General features: G+C 39.8%; 1 protein-coding gene across 1 annotated transcript in view; it reads left to right on the top strand.

Moving 5' to 3' along the window:
• scn4ab (sodium channel, voltage-gated, type IV, alpha, b) overlaps positions 1 to 13895 on the top strand; it is a 35834-nt gene extending 21939 nt beyond the window's left edge. The window contains exons 16-31 of the mRNA XM_067477312.1: positions 52 to 408; positions 583 to 781; positions 952 to 1205; positions 1596 to 1704; positions 2404 to 2558; positions 3441 to 3614; positions 3769 to 3891; positions 3981 to 4265; positions 4377 to 4430; positions 4615 to 4752; positions 4839 to 4943; positions 5031 to 5301; positions 9157 to 9778; positions 9881 to 10025; positions 10097 to 10174; positions 10863 to 13895. Coding sequence (XP_067333413.1) covers positions 52 to 408; positions 583 to 781; positions 952 to 1205; positions 1596 to 1704; positions 2404 to 2558; positions 3441 to 3614; positions 3769 to 3891; positions 3981 to 4265; positions 4377 to 4430; positions 4615 to 4752; positions 4839 to 4943; positions 5031 to 5301; positions 9157 to 9778; positions 9881 to 10025; positions 10097 to 10174; positions 10863 to 11228 — 3435 coding nt within the window. The 3' untranslated portion in view covers positions 11229 to 13895. The remainder of the gene's footprint in view (positions 1 to 51; positions 409 to 582; positions 782 to 951; positions 1206 to 1595; positions 1705 to 2403; positions 2559 to 3440; positions 3615 to 3768; positions 3892 to 3980; positions 4266 to 4376; positions 4431 to 4614; positions 4753 to 4838; positions 4944 to 5030; positions 5302 to 9156; positions 9779 to 9880; positions 10026 to 10096; positions 10175 to 10862) is intronic.
• Positions 13896 to 15026: the final 1131 nt, after the last annotated feature.

Below are 15026 nucleotides of genomic sequence, written 5' to 3'. Positions count from 1 at the left end.
CCAGTCACTAACATGTCTTCTGACCTGTCTCTCTACCTGTCTTGTGTTCAGATGCGTGTATTTAAGCTTGCCAAGTCATGGCCGACCCTCAACATGCTGATAAAGATCATTGGAAACTCAGTTGGGGCTTTGGGAAACCTGACTCTAGTTCTAGCCATCATTGTTTTCATCTTCGCTGTGGTTGGCATGCAGCTGTTTGGGAAGAACTACAAAGACTGTGTCTGTCGTATAGCAGAGGATTGCACGCTTCCTCGCTGGCACATGAATGACTTCTTCCATGCCTTCCTTATTATCTTCAGGGTCCTTTGTGGCGAGTGGATTGAGACCATGTGGGACTGCATGGAGGTCTCAGGTCAGGCCATGTGTCTGATCGTCTTCATGATGGTCATGGTCATCGGAAACCTGGTGGTAAGTGTCAGCCCGTGAACGCAATACACCGCTAATCCCTCAGCACCCAATAGCTATGACCAAATCCATATCTGGGATCTAAGACTGTGGTACTGGCTTCAACCATACTGGGAACAAACAAAGAGAAAACAGTCCTAAATATTTTCTTGGTTTTTGTTGCTGTTCTTATTTGAGGTCCTGAACCTATTCCTGGCCTTGCTTCTGAGCTCATTCAGTGGTGATAATCTGGCGGCTACAGAAGAGGAAGGGGAAAACAACTTGCAGATTGCCATAAATCGGATCAACAGGTCTGTAGCCTGGATCAGGTCCTGGTTTCTGGAACATATCTGGACTTTAATGGGAAAGAAGAACACTGTCAATCAAGGCCCCACTGGTAGGACCACAGCGTGGAATATAGCAACACATTTTTAGTGCTCTGTGTGATTATTTTGTGTTATTTTATTCGGTTTTCCCGGTGGTCGTTTTTTTTTTAATTGATGGCAACTTCAGACCAGTTTAAGTTGTTTAATGTTACTTATTCATTTCTTTAAATTTCATTATTAGTGGTTGACAGTGAGGAAGATGACAAGACAATGAAGGAGATGTTGGCTTTGACCTTTGTGACCCCAGAACAGCCAGTATCAGAGGTCAATGCTCTCGGCCACAGCAACCTGACCAGCCACTACCACAATATCACTTTTCTCAAGGTCCCCATTGCAGAGGCCGAGTCAGAGTCTGAGTTTGAGTCACCTGAAAATGAAGATGAGGAGGAAGATGAAGAAAATGAGTTGGATGAAAAAAATGACACTCACTCCCAAGTAACATATTTATATTCTATTTGGTTTTATTATACAACCAGTAGAACACTCATTCTTAAAGAAAATCCAGAACTTTTAATTCCGGCTTGTAGGTGCCCAGAATATACAAACAATGTATTTCCTTGAATATGTTTCCTCTATTCATCTAATCCTTTAATATTTTTATTATTAGTAGTATTAAAACTAGTCTTAATATAGTTAAAAATAATAGTAGTACTAGCCACTCGGGTGAGAGGTGAAATGTTTTCTAAAACTACAAACAAGTCCAGTTGCCACTGAAATGCACTTTTAGGATAACCAGGATCTCAATAACTGAGAATCTTTACAGACAAGTAGTACTAGCAGTTTTCTTTGGTTTTGAAGTAAAATGTGTTTAATGTGTTTGCTCAGACTGACGAGTCATCGGTCTGCAGCACCATACAAAAACTCCCTGAGGTCAAGGAGAATGCAGATGATGAAGATTGTGAAGAAAATACACCTGAGGACTGCTTCACTGACAGTATGAACAAACACACAAACACACACTTGTTATCGATATAGAGAGGTTGTTTTTGAGTTCCAATGGACAAACCAATCCAAAATCGTGATCCATGGAACTGATGTTTAGCAGTTTGGACACAAACCTGACACATACCTGTTTCCCAATTATTAATCAACCCCTCAGTGTTCAGCCACAACATTTTATTACCTGGTGGTTTTAATATAAAGATTTGAGATGGATTTCAGAAAAACATTATGAACTAATAACTGTTGATGTATCATTATGTCTGTCAGCACAACTTTACTAACAATGGCCTTTGACCCTTAGTTTTTATCAATTACTGCACTGTACCGTATGTTTGGCTAAAATCACTATTGTTTAAAATACAAGTGGAGTTCTTTTACTTTTGTACTTTAAGTAAAAAGGAGATAATCTGCTCAGTACTTCTACCACCTCTGCACACAGTGCATCACATCTTGCTGCTACTCAGAGTGGCCATGCTGACGCTTGTCCTCCATGACATTAAGACCACCAGGGGTAATGTTGTGGCTGATTAGTATAAACCTGACAGATTCCCTTGTTCACCAGTTTATTTGTTTACCTGTTACTATGTACCTACCCTATAATGACTTGTTTGCTCATCCTGGACTGTTCCTGCCAATTCTACCTGTTTTCAACAGTTGAGTGAAGTAAAACATTTGTTTGTGTTTATTTCAGAGTGTTATCATCAATGTCCATTCCTGGACATAGACATATCCCAGGGCAGAGGGAAGGACTGGTTTAACCTCAGGAGAGCCTGTTTCTCCATTGTGGAACACAACTATTTTGAGACATTCATTATTTTTATGATCCTGCTGAGCAGTGGAGCTCTGGTAAATATTATTATGTACCATTAATTGTAGATTGTAGATTTTTTAACAAACTCAAAGTTTTGACCCTAACTCACTGCAGTGATGCCATGTTTTTATTTTTTATCTTTTCCATTTTCCATTTTTACTCTAATGTATCTTCACATGTCGGACTATTGCTCAGTAATCCTGGCTGCTAGTCAGTTGGTCTAATTGTGTGACTGACCAGGTCAGATTTGATTGGTTCCCTGGCATGTGTGCAGTTTGAGTACTAACCTGTGGAGACAGACTAACAGTGGATTACAAACATGGTTGATATTCCTAATAATAACATGGCAGGTGAGATGATCTTTAACTAACCCTAAACATATTAACACTGACACATAATATTTATTGCTATTAAACAGTGGATTTGTCATAAAAATTACATCAAAAATTGTTATCTTTTTTCATCAAAAGATAATCATTATCCAATAAAAAAAATCTGTCCTTTTGTTATGTTTTCTAATGGTGAATTTCTAACTTAGCAAACACAACATTGTGGTATGCTTGTGTTTATCTAGACAACTACCTAAAATGTTGTTCATCAAAATTGCCATTATATACAGAATACATCAATTTAAAAAGACATGCTACTGCAATTTTACCAAAGCCTAAAACCAAATGATGTCACAATATAGTCAAATTTATAGGGACAGTAAACAAAGCATGACTGGAAATTAAAGAAAAGTAGCTTGATTTTCTGGTTGAAATTTTGAAAATTACCTCCTAGAATTTGCAGTGAGTCTCAAACAAAGCAAATTAATTCTGTCAGTGTAATACAACTAATATTACATAACACATGTACACTGACCTAACAATGAGACCCACCTACCCAAATGCTAACATAAGTCTCCTTGTGAACAGGCATTTGAGGATATCTACATGGAGCAGCGTCCGGTTGTAAAGACAGTCCTAGAGTATGCAGACCAGGTGTTCACCTATGTGTTTGTTGTGGAGATGGTTCTCAAGTGGGTCGCCTATGGATTCAAAACCTACTTCACCAATGCCTGGTGCTGGCTTGACTTCCTTATCGTAGATGTAAGATGATCAATAACCACAGTTATTAGAATTTTATCCATTAGGGAGCTGACTTCTCTTTTTGTTAAAATGACAAGCTGTGAAACATAGACGAGGACACTTCCGGTAGTCACCTACTGTATGATATCATCCCCATGTGTGCGTTGTCTTCCAGGTGTCTCTGATATCTCTGACAGCAAACATCCTAGGATACTCTGAGCTAGGAGCCATCAAGTCTCTGAGGACTTTGAGAGCATTAAGACCCCTGAGAGCCTTGTCTCGCTTTGAAGGAATGAGGGTGGGTTGGCACTTCTAACACAGATACACACTCTTTCTGCCTATGTTAATGCCTGTCTCCCTGTCTAATACCTGTATGCCTGTGTGCAGGTGGTGGTCAACGCTCTTATTGGAGCAATTCCATCCATCTTTAATGTGCTGCTGGTTTGTTTGATCTTCTGGCTGATCTTCAGCATCATGGGAGTCAACCTCTTTGCTGGGAAGTTTTATTACTGTTACAACGAGACGTCGGAGGACAGGTTTGACCCCGACATGATCAACAATAAGACACAGTGTTTCTCTTTGATACAGGAAAATTTCACAGAGGTTCGCTGGAAGAACGTTAAAGTAAACTATGACAATGTGGGCATGGGCTACCTGTCATTGCTGCAAGTGGTGAGTTTGAACCCTCGGCACCTGATTTAACTGCAAACACTGAGATGCTCAGCGATACAGATACAGTTAAAGCATTAGACCATTATTTTTCTATTCATATGTCTGTTTCAGGCCACTTTTAAAGGTTGGATGGATATAATGTACGCAGCCGTGGATTCCAGAGAGGTCAGTACCGTTGTTGGCATTACTCATACTGGTACTGGAGATAGTACTGAAGTTCCCACTGTTCCAAAGATCAGATTAATGTCATTGAAAACACCTATACTATAAATTGTGAGGCTGTGTTTTAAAAATAAAGTAACCTGTAAATTGATTTGTGTCATTTTACTGTGGTTACCAACCTGTGTAGGTGGAGGCCCAGCCGAAGTACGAGGACAACTTGTACATGTACCTATACTTTGTCTGCTTCATCATCTTTGGTTCCTTCTTTACCCTGAATCTCTTCATTGGAGTCATTATTGACAACTTCAACCAGCAGAAAGCAAAGATATGTTTCTATGCACACCTCTTCCCACCTGGAGTTTAAAATTCAGATCTTCAGTGAGTTAACTTTGTTCTTTGTTTTTTCTTTACTTGGGAGGAACAGATATTTTCATGACGGAGGAGCAAAAGAAATATTATAATGCCATGAAGAAACTTGGCTCCAAGAAACCTCAGAAACCTGTTCCACGGCCTGAGGTCAATCCATTTCTTTAAGGTATAACCAGAAGTGATCTTCACAATAAATACAGGTGTCACCAATCTCTCTGCTTCCTGTCTCTGCAGAACAAGTTCCAGGGTCTGGTCTTTGACCTAGTGACTCAACAGTTTTTTGACATCTCCATCATGGTGCTTATTTGCCTAAACATGGTGACCATGATGGTGGAGACAGATGAGCAGAGCACAGAGAAGGAAACCATCTTATACTGGGTCAACCTCGTCTTCATCATCATCTTTACTACTGAGTGCTCTCTGAAGATCATTGCACTCAGGCAGCACTATTTTGGTGTTGGATGGAATATCTTCGACTTTGTGGTCGTGATCCTGTCCATTGTAGGTCTGTTTCTCTTCATGTGTCTTAGACTTTAGGAAAATATATTCAGTTGTACATTAAGCCTAATTCTGTATCCCATAACAATAGGGACCAGTTTTTGTTACCAATCAAGTAATTTTGGGACATAATATATACCTGTATTACTCAAGCACCTGTTTTCTGAAACACCTAGCTAATGTTAACTAATTCCAAATTCATTCTTAGACCCGCATGTTTAGCAATTAGCTGGTAGAAATGATTTCTTTGTCTAGATTCATCACTCCATCTCTTCGCTGCCCAGTGTGTCTCATCTTTAGTTTTTTCTTGGCATACTTTAGTTGGTGCTTCTCTCTTATCTAAAAATATGGCTGCGTTTATTAGGCCGCCTAAAACCTGACAACCCAGATTGAGCTCTGAAAGCAGAGATCCAGTATTACATGCTTCTTTGTAATGTCCTTACAGCTGTTGCCCCCACAAAGCTTTATTTTTGTGTCTGCTAAAAAATATGTGTCCGCTAAAAATAAACATAAAAACCAAACACTTGAAACAATTCAATGTTGAATATTAAATATCACATCTCTCTTTTTTTACAGTAACTGTAACTGTCAGTAACTGACTTGAGAGGAGTAGAAACAATCAAATTAAGTTTCTGATTTACTGGATACTAATAACACCCCTGTACAGGTGGCAGTGGCTCAGTTGGTAGAGTGGCCGCCCACTGACCATAGGGCCGGAGTACCTTCAACAGTAACCTGTCGAAGTGTTGCTGGGCAAGACACTGAACCCCTAACAGCCCCTCATCCCCAGGTGTGCAGTCCCAAGCCTAGTATAAATTGGAGATAAGAAACTTACGGGATAAGAAAAAATTGATTCTTGCCCCTCTAAAAAAGCAGCGCAGATAGATAATCTAAGAATGACCCAAAGAAGGCAGGATCAGCTGGAGTGTGTGTTCCAATACAAATGCAGTGTGTGCGTGTTTAGTGTTTATGGGAGGATGTAGTGATTGAGTATTAGTATATCCAACGTGTATAGTACAGCATTGATAGCAGCAATGTAAATGGTAAATTGCTGCTTATATAGCTTTATAGATTCAACCAATGTCCGCGGACAACTACATTACCAAATTAGTTACAGCTGCCCCTTTTATGGTACAAGCTCCATGTAGTGGTACAAGGTCTGCTGTTAATGAATACGATGACCTGAAGACAGAAACTGTTATGGTCTCTGGTGGTTTTCATAAATAGAGCTCTGTAGCACTAGCCAGAGAGAAGAATCTCTAAAATGGCCACTTATATAGCACTTTTATCCAAGTGCTTTACAATGTTTATTCCCATTTACGCATTCACACACTTGCACACCGACGGTGGCGGCTGCCATGCAAGGTGCTCACCTGACCCAGCAGGAGCAACCTGGGGATCAGTGTCTTGCCCAAAGAACCTTCAACATGTAGCTAGGACCAGGGATCAAACCACTGACCGTGTGGTCCATGGACAACTGCCTTACCAACTGAGCCACAGCCAGAGGGTTCTGTGGGTATTTTCTTCGCCCCATTCCTGCAGTAGTACATGTCCTGCTGAAAAACTGCTGAAAAAAAAACTCTTCCGCATCTACCTATGCACTTAAATCTATAAAAAAAAACAAAAAAAACTTCTGCTCTTTCTTGCACTTGCATCTCGTGAAATGTGAACACTTTTCTGATAGGACTGTGCTTTGATGTTTTGGGATCCAGGGGAGCACAGTCCTCCCGATGCACTGCACACCAGGCCATTCTTAATGTCTGGTGTTGTCTGATCCTGTTTGGTGACTGCTCCAAACCAGACTGTGGTAGAGGTGCACAGACAGTGTAGAACTGGATTAGCAGCTTCTGTGGCATAATTTATTGCAGTCCTATGTTAAATGCATTGTTTACTGACCTGTTTACCTTGTAGGCAATCACCATGATTGAATGTTTTAAAGTTAAAAGGACTCTGTTGAAGATTTGGGTGAAGATTGGAGCCAGTTGGTCAGCAAACGCTTTCAAAAAGGATGGGCTGACTTTATATGGGCCTGTCTGGGTGTCTGGATGTGGGAGTAGGGGGGGTGTATGTTGTCCTGGTGTCATGGGGGAGAGGTGGGGAAGGGAGTGCACTTTATGTGTCTTTGGGTGGATTTAGGGGGTTGGATACAAGTGTGGTGGTGATGATCCCTGCAGGTGGGGGATGTTGGGCTGGGCCTTCAAACTTGCAATAAAGTGCATTCAGACTGTCTGTCAGTATTTTGACTTTATTTTTTTTTAGCTCTTCAGCATAGTTTCTCTTTGCCACCTTGATCAATTTTGTGTATTTCTTGCCTGCCTGTACAGGAGTCTAGTTGTACTTCTATGAGCTTCCTCCTTAAAAAGCTCATAGAAGTGCCTCCTTTAGTCCTGTGAAGCTACGTGAGTTTAGCTGTGAAGCATAGGCTTTTTGTTGCTGTATGTGTGATAGGTCTGGGTTGGCACACACATGCTCTCACAAAAATGATGTCACAGTGTCAGTTAGTTCATCCAGGTTTTCAGCTGCATGCTCAAAAACACTCCAGTCTGTGCAGTCAAAGCAGTCCTGCAGCTGTTCCTTTGCCTATCTGGTCCATCTCTTCACAGTTTTAACTAAAGACTTTGCAGATTTTACCTTTATATATATATGTCATATGCATATATGTCAGCAGGCGATGAACCATGCAGAGATCCAAGAAACCCAGAGCTGCTCTGGGAACACAGCAATATGTGTTATTAGTACAGTGTAGAAGTGATCCACTGTATTATTTTCTCTGGTGGGGCAGTTTATGTGCTTTTTGTATTTAGGCAGTTCATGGTTCAGTTTTGCTTTGTTAAAATCCCAGTAAAATCGAAATGGAGTCTGGGGGTGCGGTCGGGTGTAAACACAAACCCGTTAAAATGAGGTAAACTAGTTTACAGAGAACAAAATAGTTTACAGTTTATAAATAGAGTTTCTAGGTTCGGGCTACAGGCTCTACTTAACAGCATGACATTGGTACAGAAACCTTCACTGATATTGAAGCAGATTCCACTTCCTCTCATTTACCCTGATCGGCCCGTTACACTGTTCCAATCGATACAGGTGAAAGCCCGACAGCTGCAGTCTGTTATCCAGAATTGATGCGTTGAGCCAGGTTTTAGAGAAACTGAGGACACCAGAATGTACAAAGTTCATGTTTGATCGGTTCAGAAGTACCACCTTGTCCATTTTGAGCGACCTTATACAGACTTAACATAAAAAGAAAGACAATGTCCTGGAGAGCTTTGGACCAAGGTAAAAATTTGTTGCGACATCTTTTATTTTTATTAACAAACTATGTACCAAAGGCTTATAAGATAATCAAACCCCTACTTAAAAACCTTTGTTTGTTTTAGCCACTTACAGACCAATATCCAATCTTGTATCATCATCATTTTTTTCTGCGTTTTTGTGACCACCTATGCAGGAATACATTTTTTGTAGATTTCTAGTCAGGATTTAAAGTTCATCATCGTACAGAAACTGATAAAAGTTATTAATGATCTTCTCAGAGCTCCCAACAATAGGTTCTATACTCTGTACTGTTAGACCTGCAGTGCTGCACTGGACACCATCAACTACGACATTTTATTACAGAGAATGGAACATGTCAGTAGGACTAAAGGACCTGCACTAGGTGGGTTTAAATCCTAAGCCCCTTAAGCCCCTTAAGCCCCTTTTCCACTTCACAGGACCAGCACAACTTGACTCTACTTGACTTTTTTGCTTTTCCGTAGGTTAAAGTTGTAAATAGTACCTATAGTGCCTATAGAACCAGATGAGGAATGTTTCAAATACCAAGTTTTCCTCTTTCTTTTGTTCCTCTCTCCCTTCATGCCTTCAGGCCTCCTCCTCGCTGACATCATAGAGAAGTATTTTGTTTCCCCCACACTCTTTCGTGTGATTCGATTGGCTCGTATTGGCCGAATCCTTCGTCTTATTCGTGGAGCTAAGGGGATCCGGACACTGCTGTTTGCACTGATGATGTCACTTCCTGCTCTTTTCAATATTGGCCTCCTCCTCTTCCTCATCATGTTCATCTTTTCCATCTTTGGCATGTCAAACTTTGCTTATGTGAAGAAGGAGGCCATGATCGATGACATGTTTAACTTTGAGAACTTTGGGAACAGCATGATTTGTTTGTTTATGATCACCACATCAGCTGGATGGGACGGCCTGCTGAATCCCATCATGAACTCACCACCGGACTGTGACCCAAATATCGAGAATCCAGGATCAGCTGTCAGGGGAAACTGTGGCAGTTCGGCAGTGGGAATGGTATTCTTCACCTCCTACATCATCATGTCTTTCCTAGTGGTAGTCAACATGTACATCGCCATCATTCTGGAGAATTTTAATGTGGCCACAGAAGAGAGCAGTGAGCCGCTGTGTGAGGATGACTTTGAGATGTTCTATGAAACCTGGGAGAAGTTCGACCCCGATGCTTCGCAGTTTATAAAGTATAGGTGAGTATCATGTACAACAGAGGAAGAATTAATTGGTTCTTACAATCTGGATCTCAGCCTGGCTCATTCCTGGACCTGATCTGTTTCTTCTGTCTGCTACAGTCAGCTGTCAGAGTTTTGTGACACACTGCAGGACCCTCTGAGGATTCCCAAACCCAACACCATCAAACTGATCCACATGGATCTGCCTCTGGTTCCTGGAGACAAGATCCATTGTCTGGACATCCTGCTGGCTCTCACAGCACAGGTAACATCACCGGGTCATGTCTCACAATATGTTAGCATTTACCGTATGATGTTATATTGTCTTTGTGTTAGGTGCTGGGTGATTCAGGAGCGATGGACACTCTCAAAGCAAGCATGGAGGAGAAATTCATGGCCAATAACCCATCCAAGGTTTTTATCTGCTCTATTATCTGTTTTTAACTGTTACCTAAATGGTCAGTTTGATTTATTCTCACACAAACTTTTTTTTGCATTTGAGTATTTCATTAAAATCTTAAGCTAAATATATTTTAATATTACTCCTGAACCATTTGCAGAAAATGGTAAGTCCACATTGGTTCTTGTAAATATGCTATGAAGCACAAAAGCAAAAGTTTTGTACATTAACATCTTTGCATTCATTACACAGTTGTCTTTAAGTAAATTAAAACAAAAACACAAAGTCTAAACCAAGAGTAGAATCATATGTATTTTTAGAATCTGTGTCAACTGCTGGGCTCCAGGTTCTACTATACAATAATCAGGACCAACCATGTGTAACTGTTTGCACATGACTGAACTGATAAAGACTTCTTTTGAAAGGTAAAATAAGTGGTATTTTCCTTCCTTACTGCCATGAATTCAATACGTCAGGCAGTTTTTAGTATATCACATGTTCAGTTTGAATTATCAGGGAAAACAAAAAGACATTCATTTATTCACAGAAAAATTATCGAGTTTTGGACCTTCATTAGTTCCAAACATTTTTTTTTGCTGAAATATCAAATGAATGTCTCACAATGTCTCAGAGTTTGTTCGCTGCTTTATCAGACACGTTTGTTCCCAGATGTTGAAGTGACAGCATAGTTGTCATCCATAGGTGTCGTATGAGCCAATCAGCAGCACCCTAAGGAGAAAGCAGGAGGAAGTGGCAGCAGCAGTGATCCAGCGAGCATACAGGAAACATCTGTTGCAACGGACTGTCAAACTGGCATCCTACAAATATCGTGAGAAGACAGAGGGACAGGGAGACAAAGAGCGGCCACCAGAGACAGAGGGACTGCTCTACAAACGAATCAGTCAGCTATATGGAGACAAAAAGGATGAAAACCCTAATGCTACAAGTGAGGAGAGGTATCCTCCTGCCCGAGTGGAGCTTCAGAGCGAGTTCCTCCTCCACAATGCTCCTCCTAACAGTGTCTCTGACTTCCTGCAAGAGGAAAACCTGAGGGAGTCTATCGTGTGATGGTGCCCTGGGTCAGCTTATTTTTTGGGTGCTACCTGTCAGGGAGCAGCAGACAAATGGATGTCAGCTTCAGAGCAGCGACAGATGGAAGCAGACAAAGGAAGCATAAAGGTTTTTATTTTTCTATCTGGAGACATTAAAGTTTCTGTAAAACTAACTGTTGTCATCAGAAGGAAAAGAAAGAAAAAGGCCATATGATTCTTTCCTGTTCTTATCCTTGTACTAAACCAGTCCAGATCAGTTTGTATAAGTTCAGGAGCTTTGACCAGAAACAATTGATGACAAGTCACATGATCAGTAGGAGAACGTGAATCTAAAATTAATCTTTATTCAAACAGTTGAACAGAAAAGTTTTTTCGTGTTTTCTGCTTCGGTTTGTTAGACTAATTTTGTCTCTTAGCAAACTCTATTTTTTAATGGTGATTAACAGGAAAGTAACTACATAATTTATTGAAGTACTGCAGTTCCTCTATGTTACGCCTTCATTTTTAGAGGAACAGTAGATACGAATATTGCCCATTGAAAAAATATAGCATATTATTCTAAAACGATGTTGGACCCTTTGACTTGTGGCCTGTAAAACATTATTGTAGTGTGGTTTTTGATTGCACAAGTTCAAAATATGAACAGATTTCTGTATCAGAACCCATAAACCTTATTTGTTGACCCTTTGAAGGAGCCTGAATCCTAATTTGGGAAACACCTCAAGCTATTGCAGTAGTAAAGATGACTAATCTGATATCACAGTACACACAGTATTTTTACCTTAAGTGCATATTTAACACATTTGTATGTTTGTATAAGTAAGACTTTTACTCAGCTGTATTGGTATTTTTATGGAATCATAGTAATGACAGCAGCATATTCATGGAAATCGACCTGGTTAAACAGGTTAAAGTTGGCATCTACCCTTTATTTATTTTAAAAAATCCGCAAAATGATTGGCATTCTGATTAGCTGATTCTGGTGCAGGTGTTTTTTTCTATGTTCTTGCTTTACAGGTAAACCTGAGTCAGGTGTTGCACTGCTGTGAACCGACGAATGAGAGATTCAAATGGGCCAGTCAGTAACCACTCACAACTGCTTCAGATTACCTCCCATTAAAAACATCCACAAAGTTTCTTCTCTAATGAAATGGCTCTGATGCAGGTTCAGTTTTGGTCCCTGTTCACAGGTACAACATACGTCTCAAAGTTAAATTGTCCAATTACAGCCCATGATGTCCTGGATTAACTCTTTTCAAAGATATTTCAACTCTTTCACACTGTGGCTTCAATGAACCACTTCACCTTCAGCTCTGTTCACAGCAGATTTACCTATTATTTCATGTATTTTTTATTTTGTCTGGTAAATCTGCACTATTATACCCAAGGGTCAGTGGTTCAACTACCAACAAGTCAGCCCGGGCCAGTGGGACAGGTGGGGTTCCATATATGGCAGCTGTCATTCACGAATGAATGAGAAACAACATTGTAAAGTGGTTTGGATAAAAGTTACCAGTTACTATCATTAAAATAGTAATTTGTTCAGGGGGTAGCTTTTTGCTAAGAAACCCTTTTATTTGATTGGTGGATTACTTTAAATGTTGTGACAAAAGTGTGATTAAACTTTTAAAAGATTCTGCTGTTGTTCTTCACAGAGTTTACACCGATATTTACACCTGTTCTTTGTAAATCATTAAACAGATCCTGGATCGAATTGATAATGCTAGATCACGGTGTCCACAGACTCACAGCCCAAAGTACCATTAACAATGGAGACATTACTATGAGTATTTTCTTTTTTGAGTATTTTTGAGTATTTAAAATTAGACATTACTTATATTAACCCGATTCTAACAATGAACCTGAAACCTGGACCTTGCTCTATGTATGTGGGTCAACAGGTGATAATATTTTTCACTCTTTGACCTGATCTTGGATCTGTGGGTTTTATAAACTGTTATTGTTGTCTTGGATATATATATATTATAGATCCACCGTCTGAAACCTTCTCAGCAGCTGGTTTAGTTTCAGGTTAGTCTGTATTAACAGATAAAATGTTGTTGGCCCAAAAAGTCTAACAAACTCAAGCTGATGCACACATCTGATTGATGTATGTAAAAAAGAACACATGGGCAGCAGTCTGATGACACGACAACAAAAACTATGATCAACCGATTTCAGTGTGTGTTTGTGTGTGTGTGTCTATGGCTGTCACCATGGAGACCCTAGGTGATGGAGGCATGTTAAGATGGATGAGCGTGTTTCTGTGTCACAGAGTGAATATTAAAAGGTTACACGCAAACACATTAATACACAACGGTGTGAATAAACAACAAGGACACAGTTTGTCTCATTAACACACACAGGTCATTTAATACTTTTGTTTTATTATCAACACAAGAAAAACACACAAACAGCAGCTCCACAGTAATAAAGCCATAACATGATGTCTTACGTTTCAGGTTATTTACCAAAATATTCAGACCCTTTGGCTCCAGCCTGAGGTGGTGGTTCATCTTTCAGTACACCGTCAGACAGTCTCTGACTGTAGTGGTTCAACCAAAGACCAACGTCTGTGAAGATACATGAAGACAACACTTCACAAACACATCCCATTCAATCTGATGAAGCTGAGAGGACAAACCGAAGGAGTGTGGGGGGGTTTTGTGTTATAAATTAAATTTAAATTAAATTTATAACAAACAGTGTGAGGAGTCAGTCATTATATGTTCTACTTTACTATGTTGTGTTAACCCATTACCTAACTGTTAATGAGTTATTTCAGATCAATGTGTCTTATTTAACCAGGTTAAAACAGATGTCTCTCAGCTCAGTTTTCTGTGAGTATGATGAATCTGAACTAAGATCAGTGACATCTGAATAAATTCATGTCTCTGAGAGAAAACAATCATTGCTCATGTCACTGTTCAGTAATTAATTTTTTCCATCCATCATCATCAACAAAGTCTGTCAGAAGACAACAACTGAGCTTTACTCAGCAAATCTCGTCCACCTCTCAGGCACTGTGCTCTGTTAATGCAGCCTAACGCCTGGAGTAATGAACGAGTACAGTGAGACTAAAAGTCTACATAGGAAAGAGGTCGGCGTGGTCAAATGGGTCAGTAAGGAGACAGACGTTTCAACATTGTGTACTGTCAGTGAGACTGAAAAAGGTCAAAGATAGAGATAATTTTTCATGGTGTGGGATTAGAATATATATTAAATACTCAAACACTAAGTACTCACAAAGCTAATGAAGATGAAAGTATTAAGCGTCTTTGCCAATGGTATATACAAAGATTTTATTTAAATATTTCACAGCAGACAGTGATCCACAGTAACTACAGCTTTACATAAAGTCATTTTACCTGCACTTGCCTTTATAGCTCTACAGTTCATGTTGTTCTCACCTCTCCATTTCAATCTTGCTGTTTTTTCTTTTCTTATAAGCCAAGTTGCTCTGTTCATAAAAGGTGAAATTTGCCTGGTATGTTCTCACAGGGGCTTTGTCTGTCTCCAGTGGTTCAGTGTATTGCCCACTCTTGTGTTCTGTTTTCAGAGACCGGAAATCTGTGACTGACAGTGGAAAGTGTGAACTGTCCAGTCTTTATGTTTGTTTCCAACCTTAGTTTCTTTGGATGAAAGCATCAGTTAACTTACTAAACAACTAATTAAGAGGTAGTAATGGTACTGAAAGTACAGTTGTGTGCAAACGTTTCCACTTCTGTTTCCTGTGTGTCGCTGAATGAAGTTTGAAGATTTAATATTTGAAACGTGACATTTATTTTCTATAAATATGATGATTGAGGATTAA

The sequence above is a fragment of the Channa argus genome, chromosome 15 (genome assembly GCF_033026475.1).
Source record: "Channa argus isolate prfri chromosome 15, Channa argus male v1.0, whole genome shotgun sequence".
Classification (NCBI taxonomy): domain Eukaryota; kingdom Metazoa; phylum Chordata; class Actinopteri; order Anabantiformes; family Channidae; genus Channa; species Channa argus.
The sequence above is the reverse complement of the archived record's forward strand: the minus strand, read 5'-3'. Positions and strand labels throughout refer to the sequence as shown.